The sequence below is a fragment of the Clinocottus analis genome, unplaced genomic scaffold, assembly GCF_023055335.1.
Source record: "Clinocottus analis isolate CAN_PGR_092001 unplaced genomic scaffold, fCliAna1.0.p SCAF_11, whole genome shotgun sequence".
Classification (NCBI taxonomy): domain Eukaryota; kingdom Metazoa; phylum Chordata; class Actinopteri; order Perciformes; family Cottidae; genus Clinocottus; species Clinocottus analis.
In genome coordinates this window covers 1282573-1297819 of record NW_027175832.1, presented here as the reverse complement: position 1 = coordinate 1297819, position 15247 = coordinate 1282573, and the positions used below count along the sequence as shown (strand labels likewise).

The 15247-nt window shown below is 44.6% G+C and overlaps 2 protein-coding genes across 15 annotated transcripts in view; both read right to left on the bottom strand.

Moving 5' to 3' along the window:
• Positions 1–214: 214 nt before the first annotated feature.
• LOC137782225 (ras-related protein Rap-2b-like) lies at positions 215–2399 on the bottom strand. Its single transcript, XM_068571423.1, has one exon. The coding sequence runs from the start codon at positions 2034–2036 to the stop codon at positions 1488–1490; it is 549 nt and encodes a 182-aa protein (XP_068427524.1). The 5' UTR covers positions 2037–2399; the 3' UTR covers positions 215–1487.
• Positions 2400–3696: 1297 nt separating this feature from the next.
• Positions 3697–15247, bottom strand: part of mbnl1 (muscleblind-like splicing regulator 1) — a 38331-nt gene continuing 26780 nt past the window's right edge. For 9 of the 14 annotated variants that reach the window (XM_068601788.1, XM_068601807.1, XM_068601798.1 and 6 more), the window contains 10 exons: positions 14404–14574; positions 13966–14184; positions 12462–12701; positions 11411–11464; positions 10065–10218; positions 9179–9214; positions 8376–8458; positions 7936–7980; positions 7276–7347; positions 3697–7171 (listed from right to left, as the gene is read on the bottom strand). In XM_068601788.1, the coding sequence (XP_068457889.1) occupies positions 7291–7347; positions 7936–7980; positions 8376–8458; positions 9179–9214; positions 10065–10218; positions 11411–11464; positions 12462–12701; positions 13966–14184; positions 14404–14574 (1059 nt within the window). In that variant the 3' untranslated portion in view covers positions 3697–7171; positions 7276–7290. Of the gene's footprint in view, positions 7172–7275; positions 7348–7935; positions 7981–8375; positions 8459–9178; positions 10219–11410; positions 11465–12461; positions 12702–13965; positions 14185–14403; positions 14575–15247 lie in introns of those variants that run through there. The other 5 variants (XM_068601825.1, XM_068601834.1, XM_068601840.1 and 2 more) reach the window with 5 other exon arrangements.

The window sequence follows — 15247 nt, the reverse complement described above, 5'->3', positions numbered from 1 at the left end:
ACCAAGAACAGCAAATAAGCACGTCCTTGATGTCCTTTTTTTTAAATTAATCATAATATTTTGAAAGAAAAGTATTGGACGATGTGAGCTCAAGGTGAAGGAAAGCTGCATATCTTCATGTTGGTGAAGCTGGAACTCGACCTGTGTTTTTCATCTTCATATATTACTTTAACTATTAATAAAATTGTCAATTAACACAACCGGTGACTCATCGTACAGGGACAATCACATTCAGCCCAAAAAGAAGACTCTTTATGTCGTCATCAGCAGAGACAAGCACAGCACACAGCGTTACGTAAAATGCTTTTTGTATTACAAGTCTTTCAAAGCGACAGGTGGATGGCAGAAGAGTTCGTCCAAAGAGAGAAACAAACAATCACCGCAAGTCAAAACATGTCACTTTTAAATTTTAAGAAAAAGAAAAAAATCTAGATAATACGGACAAACCACGGCTCGCCTTCCACTGAGCCGCAACGCTAACGTTAAAGTAACCGCTGCTCTTGTTGCACTAGTACCTCGAGCGGGCCTGAAGCTGACCCTGGAACAGCAGGTCGGGTCCAAGCGACATAGAAACAGGCTCTTTTTTCACTTTGACACCAAATGTAAGGAGATTGTTCACCGAAAAGAAAACTGCTAAAAAGTTCTGATTGCCATCACTGCAGAAGGAGTCGGGCTCATCAGTCGGCAGAGTTCACAGGAGTTTTCTTGGGAAGGCACTTGACATGGGATCCCGGCGTTCCCCATGCAGCGACAGCGGCGCGCCAAAAGGTCCTCGTCGTGCCCGCTGAGGAGGGACAACCCGGCAGCTGAGTGCCAGCTCACCATGAATCCACTTCCACCGGACCGGAAAAGAGGGACGAGGGGGATGAAAAACTAGAATATAAAGTCCTAACACAACTCCACCACAATCCACAGCTTAAAAATACAGTATCTCAGCGGGATGGCGGTCTGCGCCTCTTGGATCGCACCCGAACCTTTTGGGGGGGAAATGAATCCAGGGGATTGTCTTGTGAGTAACCCGTGCAAGGCTTGAGTGGTGATTGATGCGTTTAAGAGCGGTTTTAAGCACGTTCGTGGCCCACAACCCAAAGATGAACACCCCTCAAAGTGACCCCACCACCACGCCCCCGGACAGATGCACCCTGGCCCAGAAGATGTAACCGTACAACTCAACGAATAAAACCCATTAAATAAAACCAGTGTCTCTTAGGTTTCACAATAAGACATTCCCATTGAGGCACATTTCCATAGAAGTGTCATATACAAAGCTATAAAAAAATCCCAAAACATTCAAGTACTTTGTCATGTAAACACTTTTCCAGACTATAATACATAATCGATTGTTGTCTTCGTCGATTTGTGTTTGTGTGCAACAGTAAGACAACAGTGTGATGAGAGAGAGTAGATATGCAAAAAAACGCCTGCGAGGACAAGTTAAAAGCTCAAATTCAGCACAGAAGTACTGTTTTTTCTTTCTCTCTCTCTCTTTAGAGCAGGACACATGAACAGCACTGGCTGCCGCCACTGGGAACAGTGGAATAGTTCATCTGTCTCACTATTTCTGCAAACAGTTCGTCGACAGAGCCTTTATTTTTGGCTGAAGTTTCGATAAACGGGCAGGTCCACTCCTGGGCCAGCGCCTTGCCTTCCCCGGAGGACACCTCCCGCTCCCCCTCCAGGTCCACCTTGTTTCCCACCAGGATCATGGGCACCCTCTCGTATCTCTTCACCCGGATGATCTGGTCCCTCATCGGCTTGATGTCCTGGAAGCTCTGCTGGTTCACCAGGCTGTACACCAGGATGAAGCCCTGGCCGTTCTTGATGTACAGGTCTCGCATGGAGGCGAACTGCTCGGTGCCCGCCGTGTCCAGGATCTCCAGCACGGACGGAGAGGAGTCCACCTCGATCTCCTTCCGGTAGAAATCCTCTATCGTGGGGTCGTACTTCTCGATGAAGGAGCCCGTCACGAACTGGACCGTCAGCGCGGATTTCCCGACTCCACCCGAGCCCAAAACAACCACTTTGTACTCCCTCATGGCTGGAGAGAGAGAGGCAGAGAGAGGGAGAGAGAAGGGGGGTAAAATAGGCGAACACCTCCTTTTTCTTCTTCTTCTTCTTCTTCTTTTTCTTCCGCTACGGAGCCTGTTCTCTCTCTCCCACCCGCTGACCAGCGCCGATGTTTTCAAGCCGCGTCGGCCGGCAGCGCTGCGCTCTCGCTCGGGCACGAGTCCAATCCGGCGCCGCCGTCAGGTTCCCCGCGCCGCCGCGCCGTGCAGAGATCCGAGGAGAAGGGCCGCTCCTGGGCACGAGCGAGCACGATCAGGCGCACATCGCGGTCACCGGACTCGGTTGTGCAAACGGCGGCGCTGCGAAGCGTCGGTCGCTTCTCTCCTCTCGCGCGGCGCTTCCTGCCCACATCCTCAGCGCGTCGGGAGCCGAGGCTCAGTTCCGTTTTCTTAAAGGAGCCGTCGCACCGAAACCCCAGAGGCAGACAGACATGACGTCACAGGACCGACGGACAACTGCAGGCGCGTGACCTCTGCCCTCCGCGTGCACGCGCACGGTCATTGCCCAGGTGTCCCTGTCGTTATGATCATGCAGGAGAGATTCCTCCTGATGTACATGAGTCAGCTTCTCTTCTCCACATGAGGAATAACTCTTATTAGCATTTACTACACTTAATAATCCTCAATTTAGAGGGATTCTCAAATAATAGAACAAAAGTTTTAGCATGAAAATATACTGAAAGTAGGCCACCAAATGTAAAAGTATGTTTATGTTCAAGAATATGTATTAACATAGATTTATTTATAAACACTACTTTAATATTGCAGTTGAAAAGTGATAATTCATTTATATTCTGCTGTGTAGTTTAAGCATAAGACTTATGTCCTAATTAATATCACTTATTGTACTTGACTTAAGGAAATATTGCAATTTACAAGTAAAAGTATCAAAAGTAGTACTGATAATACTGTAAGTATTGTACTATTATACGTTACATTTCTTAATATTGCTGATGTAAAACCAAATTAAGTATTTTGATTATACTAGAATAATCTTACATTGTAATAGTTTGTTGATATCTCCAATCTTAATGTTTATTTATATTCATTTATATAAATGATATTGCAGGAACCATGAGTTTAAAACAAATCAGTTATTGTTCGTAATCTGTTGTGATAATCTGATCATAATCTGATTTGATAGACATCGATAGATTAATGTCACTGAGAGGTTGTGATTCAAGTTGCTGAAGGTGAAATCATAGTAATATCTAGTTGTTGTCTTCTTGTATGAGACGTGGGAGAGGAAGCAGCTTCCTGTGTTTAGACTTTGAGGTGCGACGTCCTTCGTTCACATCTACAAACACAACTCACTGCATGAGTACGACGTCTGAACCGGCTGCACTCGCCCCAAAAGATGGAAAGGGGGCGATAAGAGGAGCCGCTTCTGACCCAGATAACCCGCACGGTGTCGTGAACATCGCCCCGAGCGAGATCAATTTAATGAATAATAATATCCGTCTCAGCGGAGCTGCTCCAGTCTGCTGACTTTGAACCCTCGAGGGTGAAGTTCAGAAACAAAGACAAACACACTCTTCTGGATTCTGAGATGTCGCGGGACATAAACACTGTTTATACGTCATTAAATATCACACAGCACACACACAGAGGCAGTGACCACACACACCTGTTGCATGAGCAAATCAAATATTGTTTTTATTCAGATTTCAGATTCAGAGTCAATTATGGCAACAATAAAATGTGCATAAACCAATCTGAAGACAGAATAGTACATTATTGTGTGGCAACTGTTAGCAAATACATAATTGATGGTTGCACTTACAAGTAAAAAGCAGTCAAAGCATACATGTGCCCCCAGCAGGGAAGAGAAGCCATGACTCCGGCGGACTGAGCGTCCGGCCCGGAGAGAATGGCGCTTTGGTTCTGTAGCAACTAAACACAGCGGCCTGGAGGTCGGAAACATGGCGACCAGTTGACCGTTACATTCATTTCAAAGACTAATTTGCCAAATATGCATTTGGTGCGGCGAGCCTTCGCCTGCTGAGCGCACAGCGATGAGAGAGTCAGTGTCGACTGAAATTACACGGCTATGGGAAAGTATCCGGGGTGGATGAGTGCTAATATTTGATCGTTCTTTAAATAACACGTTCGCATGGAAAATATTGTTATCACACAAGAGTAAGATGACTTTAAGTATTATGTCTCCCCGCTGTGGATGTTATCTACTGCACGTGTCATTTGCAAAGAAACCTGGACATATTTCTATGTGTGATCTGGATGAGTTATCTTTCTTTACATAGCGAGGTGTTTTATTTTGTTTACTTTTACATGCAGTCAAATTAAAATGATAATATAATACACATTTTTGAAAGTTTAATGTTTCAACTGTACCATGGGAGCGGCGATACCGTGAGACCAAGTCGAACAAATGATATATGGATATTATTGATATGTCGTGCCACTGCAGGGCGGCGTAAGCGTGGCGTGGGGATGTCTCTTCCCCGGAGACGTTCCCTGCAATACTACCGATAAAATAAGACAAAAAGCGCGTCGCTTTCTCTGAATGCAGTGGCCAAGAAACTAGTGCCCTTCTTTGCAAGCAGTTTTTTTTTTTAGCTGGTCTTCTAATTCAAGAATTTAAATTAATCTAACAAAATTCCTTATAATTATAGATCTTTTTTTATTCAAAATAATATCTCAATATGATACACATTTTTTTCTCTGTTCATTTGACTATATACAGAAGTGCAAAAAGTCAACCTTCGTCCTTTAGGTTCGAGCTCGTCGTCTGCAGCATTTCTGACCTCTCCAGTCTGGAAAAGTCTTTGCGTTCTCGCTCCTAATCTCCTAATCTCCTAATCTCACTATCCAACAAACATCCAAAGACCCGTCAACCTCACTGCTCGTTTTGGCCTGACATTCAGGGCAAACTTAAGAAATATTCAAACAAAAGTACATTTTTTTTTTTTTTAAATGGATACAGTAGAAAATAATTTTTACTCTAAAACATGGACAATCTATATTTCAATACAATATATTTTCAAACATGATCTTGACATGTTACAAGGAAACTTTAAGTTGGTTAAAACATTAGTTTTTCTGTCTCAGAGACGCCGATCAGCTGATCTCTTTCCTTGTATCAAAAAAACCTTTCATCCACAAAATGAACATGTAACATCATCTGAAAACAAAAAGACATCCAGCTGGATGAATGACGTGACTATTTAAAACTCAACACATTATCCATTATATGGTTTGAAAAAGTTATGACTGTCGTACTACCTCAAAATCTACTACGGCTATATCAATGTCGTCAAGTAATATATAGTAAGGCAAAAAAAAAGAAGAGAAAAATCTACAACTACATACCTCAAATAGATTCAAATCCTTAAGTACATAACACAGAAGTTCAATGAAATTTAAGAGTAATTGTTACGTTTACATAGAGAGAAGGAACAAAACAAAAAGAGAGATCAGAAGCGGCACGTGACAGAACTATAAAACATCATTGGTGTTCGTTACCTGCACGGTGATTGAAGGTACATTTGATTGGGTCGGGACCCGTTGACTGTAATCTAAGGCTTCGTTAGGTTCATTACAATCGGTAAAGACACTACACACCTCTGTGAAGACAGGAAGGAGATGCGATCATTACATTTAGGGTGAATGAAAGATGACGGACATGTTTTTTTTCCCCTCGCCTCTGGAGAGACGCTTCTGTAACCATTTGTGAACATGATTGAGAGAAGAAACTGTGCTTTGGTTTGTGTCGTCGGATCTACGGGTGAACGAGAGCCTTTCGCCTTCTGGTTGGAAATACAAACGCAGAATAATACGTTGGCTTTTCCTCAAAAAAAGCAAAAGTTCACGAGGGATGAGATGTGGGATTGAAAACAGGGTGAGCAGACAAATAATCATTCAAGTGCACATGCGGTTTAAATGACCTATAGACCTTCAGGCCTGTTGGTTTACATCCCATCGATGGCTCCGCCGCGCTTCTTGGAAGCTTCAGAGTCGCTCCTCTTCAGGGAGAACAAGGTAACGCGGTGTCGACCGAAGCGACGCCCGACTTTATAGTCACTGGACTCGAGCAACAACTTAATCCCAACGAAAACAACACTAGTCTAAGAAAAGAGGTATGACAAACTTTAGGAAAACCCTCCAAATGGATATTAAAAGAAGAAAACATGAAAATGAACACCAAATATTTGGCGAGAACCCCACTTCTAAAAATGATTAATTAGAGAAAAGAAAAGTTAAAAAAAAACAACAACACCCACAATGGAGATTCAGAAAACTAAACAATACAAAAAGAGCCATACAAAACTTTTACCTTCAGTAAACAAATAACACTGCTGAGATAACACTCTGGTTTTAGCTGTACGGCCTCGACGGCACGCGACGAGGTGAAGCGATAGCCTGGCTGTGCTTTCAAGGTACACAGGCGTGTTGGTTTCCCCAGAACATTCATACGTCCAAGACCCTCGTTCCAGCATCTAGTTTCACTAGGAGCCGCTCCAACGCAACACTGAACACGCCTCGCTCTTTTGGCAAATTAAAATTCCTGTTAAAATCATTGTGCCTTTGAGATATTTCGATTCCAATTCAAGCTGCGTGTTCGCATTACACTTGTAAACTATTCAAATATGGCTATCAATTAAAACATAATAATAATAATAATAAAGCAGAACAAATAAAAAAAAAAAAAAAAGGAAGGAAACATCTTGGTCTGTTAAAACGTACCAGCACTGGACGTTGCTATTACGCAACCGCGCTCTTGACCTTCCGTGCGTGCGGTAATGACAATAATTAGAACAAATTGAGTGATGCGATCTCGTCGGACACGCAGGTGCAATGTGATCGGTTCCCACAGAGGGAGAGGACACACTGACCGCCGGCACCGAGAGACCCTCTCCTCTCAGCTGGACTTTGAATTTGACCCCAAATTCTTCTCGGCGTTGACATGTGGGGAGATGGCACAGGTCGCGTGTTGCACCGTCGATGTTGACACATGTGATGGGACCACCGTCACGGACCGAAGAGATGGCAGACCCTCCTCGTCCCGCTGCTCGACATTCTGAAGGTTATGTACATAAAGGCTGAACTCTTTTGGCTTGGACGGCGCCAGCACACATTCGTTTGATCTGCAAGACACAACGGGGCTCACTGAACAGCTCGACACGACTCAACATGAACACAACCGTGTGATGGGTGGAGAGAGAATGCGAGCGTTGAAATAGGAACTCACTGTTCTGGAGAGGAACTACATTTGAGTCAAGTACTTGTGACTACTCAGATGATCTGCAGATATTATTGGAATCTGGGGGAAGAAAACAAACGTTTTAAATCGAGTGGACGAACACAGATCGACTCATTTCAACCAAATCCTCTGACATTAATTACTGGAAATGGATAAAGATGACAACATAAAACTAAAAACTATTCGGCCAGAGTTTCTGTTATCTATTAGACACGTGTGGACGGCAGGGAGAGGAAGAGGAGGGGAGGAAGAGGAGCGGATTCTGTCAGTGAGCTGGTTTCCCCATGCAACAAGTCCTCCATGTTGTTGACCTGCACGCCTCAGGTAAAGGCAGGTAGACGGATCAAGACTACAAGTCCTTTCCTCTGCTGTCATGTGATCGAGCAGCAGAACTAAATGCTCACAAAACACTTTCAGTAGATCTGAAAGCAGAGTGATGCAGATCCTCCTCTGTAGTGAAACACTAACTTTCTTAATGAATATGTCATCCAGCTTCTCCTTAACACGAGGACCAAGGTAAAGCTTTACAGGCTGGAAGCAGCAGCGAAGAAAGCAACAAAAAGAAAAACAAGCACCAAAAGGCACAGACAGCGACTTCTGCACAGGCTGTGCAGATTTAACAATTTAATAAAACTACCTCATACATACCAATTGCATGTATTCGTTGGTAGTCAACTTTGATAAGGAAGAGTCCTCAAGATGGGAAAGGACAAAAATCGAGGTTACAACGGGGACAAACATTAAATACAATACAGTGTGTTGTTTCTAGAAAGACAGATAGAGTTCTAAGAAACGTATAAATATTGTGGTTCGTTGAAACAGTCTGATATGTGCACATGTTGGACTCTAGTGAAGGCCAACAAGAGAGAGTAACGCCTCCCACCCACCCCACATCCCAGAGAGAGAGAGAGAGACAGAGAGAGAGAGAGACAGAGAGAGAGACAGAGACAGAGAGAGAGAGAGAGAGAGAGAGAAAGAGCGAGAGAGAGAGAGAGAGAGAGAGAGAGAGAGAGAGAGACAGAGAGAGAGAGAGAGAGAAACAGAGAGAGAGAGAGAGAGAGAGAGAGAGAGACAGTTGAGGTGCAAACCTGATTGGTGGAGGGGTTTGCGAAGGGGCTCGTGGCGGATGTGTTGGCTGCAGTGGCTGGATTACCACCGTGCATCATGGGAACTTTTTTTGGAGGGAAAATCATGTAAGCAAAAATACACACAGGAGCAGTGTAGCCAGATACACACACACACACACACACAAACACAAACACACCACGCAAACGAGGGAAGGAGAAGGAGAGCGGGGTCAGAGAGCGATTTAACCGGTTCCCTTTCTTCCCTCTGCCAACGCTCACGAGGCGTCTTGTGATTTCACAACTCGATGCGTCTGCAGTGACTTACTTCCACATTTGTGTGTGTTTTTAGTAATAAAATGACCAATACTCCTGGTAAACACTTCTAAAAGTTCAACGTAAATAAAGTCACACAGGTCTTTAAGGCAGAGGAGGTGAGAGAGGTGATAATTAAACTCCCTCCAGTTTTCTAAAGCTTTACAACAAAGTCTCAGTAGGTGTCAGGTTAGAAAAGCCAAAAGCCGAGTTTAGAGCCAGCATGAGGAGGACGGTGCTTAAGCAGGAAATAATAGGTGCACAGAGAATTATCACAACATAAAGTTCAGTTAAATTGCTTATACAGCTAATAAATAACAATTAAGTGTCACAAAATGTGCCTTTCCTTATGGGCAGGATCACGCAACAAAAACATTGCCGCTCGTATTTTTAAAATCTCAAAGTTGCCAAAAACAGGACACAGTAAATTTCACAGCGGCGGTTCAATTTGATGGCGTGCGAGTCACAGACACGAGGTTACAGACAACTGAAGAAGGAAAGCTGGAACCTACCAATGCCGGCTGAAGGTGTCATGCACAATATTGAGCCTGCCCATCATGCAGTGCAACAGGAAGTGGATTGGATAGGGAAGAGAAATCAAAACAGCCCATCACATGGTTCGTTAGAGTGAGGGGAGAGATAAGGTGAGGGGGAAAAAAGGTTAATATCTCTTGGACACAGTCATCAGTGATTGGAAAAAGGCGAAGTGCTGAGCTCATGTCTGCTCATCAAATCTGAACTTTTGTCTGAAGTGCACTGTATATGAGTGTGTAATACAACAAGAGTGATAGTGCGGTTGTGATTGTAACTATCAAGTATTAAACATCACACACACGCTTGAGACAGGAAGTGAAGGGAACAGCAGATGTGTACAGAAGCCGGCCTGCTGTTCGTCGCAGTGAATCGACCCGTCAGCCCCGTTCACCTGAGCCCAAGCCAAAGCCCCAGCGATGGATTATCCTCAACATGTGGTGATCACACCGTGGACACTGTAATCTAACACACACTTCTCTTTCTCACAAACATCCACGCCTTCCTCGTTCAGGGCGACTGCTGGAGGAGCATTTAGCACGTGGTGTTTTATTAAAGTTAGTCGACTTTCTAACCCGACCCGTCACAGCGAGTGGCCATGCGCCGCCATACAAAGCATCTTGCACAATTCTGTTGAAGCTTTCTCATCTTTTCAACTCAAAATGTTTGACCCTCGCTGGCCTGCGATGACATCTAAAGCTCTGGAGCTCTGCGTGCGACTGTCTTTGTAAACAGCCCACAACCAAACTGCTCTGTCTCGAAAAATCTCCCGCTTTGCGCACCGCCCAGACGAGCAAGGGGAGCCGGGTCGGACCGATCCTCCGGGTGGTCAGAGCACTTAGTGGTGGTTTGCTTTGGAAGCCATACCTGATGGGAGGAAAGCAGCCTGCTGCTGAAACTGCATGCTGGCCAGGGCCTGTTGGTACTGGAGCATGCTGGTGTTAAACATGGCAGAGGCCCCGTTGGCCTTCTCCAGGGCTACTCGCTTGGGCATGGGAGCCATGACATTAGGGGCGATGCCCTGCCCAGGCCAGACGGAGGGAGGGAGGCCAGTGAGAAATGAAAAAAAGAATAAAAAAAAAAAGAACAGAGACAGAAAGTGAGAGAGAGGTGCGTGGAAAAGAGAGAGAGAGAGAAAGAGAGAGGAGGTGTGTTGGAAAGAGGTAAAAACGGGAAAGAAAACAAAAAAGGTACATACGTTAGAGCACATCATAATCACAGCACCACAGCATCCTTGTGTGTACAACAACAATATCATCATATCATCAGTAGCAAGCAAGCAGCAGTCTGACACAAGTACTAGACAAGCAGGAGCATGGTGCTTACTGGAGCTACTGGCTAACAGGCATTAATATATATTCATTATATTTCATCTGGAAGCTTACTTGGATTATTTACTTGGTACTCCTGAGGCTGACTAAATGCAACGTGAGCAAGCATTAACTATTAAAACAATAAGGTTGCTAACAGGAGGTGGAACAGGTAGGAAGCACAGAGAGAGGGAGGCTGCACTGCTAGCTCCATGATAAACTGTGGAAGCCCAGTTTAAGTGACGGTTCACTCGCAGACAAACATCAAAAATGGTCTCAGGCCAAGGGACACGAGTCAGATGGGGAAACATATATTTTCTGGTGTGATTCACACCATGAAACGCTCTGAAAGGAGGTTTTTTTTGGTCCTGGGATGAGGCCATCCTTGAGGTGGTGGAGTGGACTATCATTTGAACTGTAATCATCTGTTATGGTGGGATCACTTCTGTATGGTTTTAAAGACTGCTCCTCTTTGCCCCACCCGTATCCTTCTTCCATGCACTAGTAACACAGACATGCACACATTTGTTTGAGCCACAACACTGACCACTGACTTGGACGTAAGACTGAAGCCATGCCACCGTTATAGAAGCGCTACTTCCCTAGCCCTCGCTAACTGGTGTTAAATAGGCTACAAGTGATGAATTGATTGTGGCTCCTCCACTTTGTAATTTGTGTTTAAGGTGTTTTTTTCGACATGAGGACAGTTGTTTTGGTGTCGGATGCAACTTGAACCCGGAAAGCCACAATCATTTCATCACAGGCAATAATGACAGATCAACAAGAGGAAAAAACAGACATTGCACTGAGACAACGACAACAAAAATAGCTAGGTATCTTTGGTTAAAACACTGCTCTACAACAAAGCCACATGCCAAGCTAAAAGGTGAAAGGTCATAGTACCAGGTCAAAGGTTGCGTCGAGGGGTCGCTTCAGTGATTTGACAGCCGACTGAGTCTTAATTAGCAGGCAGCGAGCACATGATGGCAATGGGCCAATGGGGTTCAAGCGCATTAACATAAACCAGCAAGCAGAGGTGCATCATGGGGGCAGCAGTGCAGTTTGGGTATAGGTGAGAAAAAACAAAAACAAATAAAAAAACAAATCATTGGAATGCAATATACAAGGGGATAACAGGACTAAGGCATGCACAGTGTGGACACTAGCTCTACTGCTCAACAGTTACATGGTCATCAAGAATCAATGATAACTACCAATCTACATTAGTTATTGTCACACAGAGATGGATGAATATAGCGGTGAGAATAGTATTAAAACATTTCTTTTGAGTGGTTCTCAGTTATCAAATAGGACAGACACGTGACATATAAGCACAATTCACTGGTTTGTGTTTCTTTGTGCACATCATAGTCGGTGTGACGACTGAAAGCTCTCAGTGCTACGAGCTAACGAGCTAATGAGAGCAGGTAGAAAACACTGTGTTCAAACTGTCGTTCACAGGTCCTGCTACTGCGTCACTTTTAATAATATCAAGAGGAAGAGAAGTAAAAGATAGGAAGTACAGAAACAATGGGGTCATAAATAAGACCAGCCCGTGAGGGAAGAAGAGAGAGAGAGAGAGAGGGAACTGACTCTCAGCTCGTGGTCTCGGATGAGCTGAACAAGGAACAAGACAAGTCTCTTTTTTTCAGATTAGGATGGAAATAAGTTGTTTGAGAATAAAAGCCACATTGTCCGATTCCTTCTTCATTCCATCCTGATCAGATTCTACCCAAACCAAGTTGCACACCAGAATTGTTTCACCTGGCAAAAAGCAGACCTGGAAAAGCTACGATACACCGACCAGGAACACTTTCAAAAAGGAAAAGCACACATTTCCCACCGGGTGAACTGACGCTAGATAGCACTGATCTGAATGCAAGAACTTCCTCTAAGCTGCTCCTCTGCTGTGTGCGTGTACATCAGTGTGACCGCGCTCGTACAGACTGCTCACCATGGCCGCGGCCGCTGTGGCCTGGTTCACCTGGTGCTGGGCCGCCTTAATTTTGGCCTGCAGGTGGGCCGGCGGGTGGAAGTACTTGCACTTTTCCCGAGAGCACCGGCCCTTGATGTAGTCCATGCACACGGTGACGGTGTTGTCGTTGGTGTCGATCATGGTGCTGTCGGAGGGGTGGGAGAAGCGGCAGTCGGTCTCGCCCCGAGAGCAGTTGCCCCGCTGATATTCCCGACACACCTGGGAACCAAACGAGGGGACAGAAACCTCTAAAGCACAGCGTGGAGATCCAACACAAGAACAGTTTGTAGAACAGCAGGTATGTCTTCATGGAGAGCGGAGACGATATCAAGCCTTCTTAATGGAGAGTTTTATCGTTTTATCCGACTAAATATTCCAGTGAGGAAGGAGCTGAAGCTTTAGCACTTTGACCCTATAGACATAGCATTTCTGTAATATCTGTGATGTGTTTATTGAAGTCTTAGATATTGTTTTATATGTGAGACACCAGAGGGCAGCACCTTCGTTTAAATTGGATGCAGCATGAACGCAGTAGTGTGTTACGCGTCTGCTTTCCTGCTCTCAGCGTTGTACGTTTAAACTCCATAAAGACAACAAACGTAACAGTTTGAACATTTATAATTGACTTTTTGTAATTTTACTGATGTATTTTAAAATAGGAAACATATTTCACAATATTTATGCTCTACAAAAAAATGCATTTCTAGGTTTTGTGATTCTTTTTTTTTTTTTTTAAACCATAAAAAAGCACAAATATTAAGATATTTCCAGTGCAGCATGAATAAAGTTTTATTTTTGGTGGAGATCTCTCAGAATCAGAGAGCAGAGGCTTCTGTCTCGAGTCAACATTCACGCCACCGGCTACGGCACAGGAGACGCGAAGGACCAGAATGCAACGCTGCCGCCACAAACGTTTAGTTTTCCTCGACTAAAAAGAACGTGTTTCTTTGATGCTGCCAATCATTGACGCTTGTTCCACTCAAATAAACATTTGTCTCACATCTGGTGCTTGTCTTACGGTATTTTGTGGAACGCACCGTGTGAAAGTACAAACTGTACGGGAACGAGAGATAACACAGTTTATGTGAGAGCGAGTTCATGAAAACAGGAAACTAGTTAAATACTATTAGAATGAACTCTGCAACTTAATCTGATCAACTAATGCAGTTCAGGAACTTCTGACTTTCATGTTCTTATCATTAGCTTCTCTTTTAAATAAAGCTACCTAAAATAACCTGGAATTAAATTTCTCAAACAGTTTCACACAGTAAATGGCGCGGTTATTCTTTTGCTTGTTAAACCACTTGTTAATGACACTTGACTTGTTTATAGGATTATTATAATCTTGGGCAACTCCCCTCCCACTGAGAAGCACATGAAGCAGATTTTACTAGTTTTCCTGCAGCTTTTAGTGAGGAGTGGGTTAACTCAATGCTTCATAAGACGCTGAGAGACCCGGTTACTTCATGCATCAGTCTGTTACCTCCAGTCTGTCCGTTCTCAGCAGTTTCTGGGCGGCGGCGGCGGCAGCGTTGGGCACTTGGCCGATGGGGCTGGAGGCCATGAGGACGGGGGTGCTGGGCATGATCTCCTGGGGCATCAGGCCGGGTGACATGGGACTCAGGTAGGGATTAAAGGCTGCGGCTGCAGCTGCTGCTGCACTGGCGTTGTTGGCCATGCCCGGACTCATCGAGAACATGGGCTGCAAGAGACCGAAATAAAAAGAAAAGCAGGAGAATGAAATGATTATACGCACACAGAAACCACAAAACTGCATGCTTTTTGTGTCCGGGGAAAGAGAGGGAGTGCAGAAAGAGCCACGCAGACAGTGAAGGAGCTGTGTGCGTGTCATCTTTCTACATGTATGTGGTCTCACCATGGGCTGCAGCTGTGGTAAGTTCATACGTGTGTGTCCTCTCACCATAGGTGGTAGCTGCGTGCCAGGCATCATGGCGTTGGCGAGATGCATCTGTTGGGCGAGCATGACCATGTTCTTCTGCTGGATCAAGTTGTTTCTGCCATTGATCTCCAGCTGCGTCTTCAGGTGGGCGGGAGGATGCAGGTACTTGCAGTTCTCCCTGGAACAACGGCCCTGAAGGCGGCACGGCGGTGACAAAATGGAGCCGTTAGAATGAGACAAATACCTTTTGGTTTAATAACCAAATACCTTGCAAATCAATCTCATCTGGAATGTGTGTTTATAGTGCTAACAGGCTAATGCTAAACGTCCGTATGTCATGGTGACGGTGAACAGATCGCTATACCGAGGTTAGCATTTAGCACCAGGATACATTATACCAAAGTACAGCATCATATGTGATCTTCAGTCACCCTTCAATGCAGACTAATTAAAACAGTTCATTGAGAATCAACAAATCACATTGTGAATATGATGAAATGGTGTAAATGCTTGAATTCCCATCAGTCTCACACTAATTGTTTATGAATTGTTATTTCTAAGTGTACGTGTGTGTGTCTGAGTGTTTGCTAGTCCAAGTCACGATGGACACCGTAGTGCTGCCCTCCAGACATCCAACTACATGTATAACCAATACTATATATACTTTATATATATCACTGCTTACGATCTGTATATTTTGTATCAGCAGTCACTCAGAGGTCAAACCTCCAGATTCTCTTTTCACCGTATCCAGTTCAGTCTGCAGAGGAAAAGTCTCAGAAGAAGTCTGACACACATGCGCACATTCTCAAACAGGCATGAACGTGATAACGCGCGCCCATCGGGCTCATGTTCGGATAACAGG

Excerpts from the sequence above, each read along its gene's own strand:
- LOC137782225 (XM_068571423.1), bottom strand. The coding sequence starts at position 2,036 with ATGAGGGAGTACAAAGTGGTTGTTTTGGGCTCGGGTGGAGTCGGGAAA.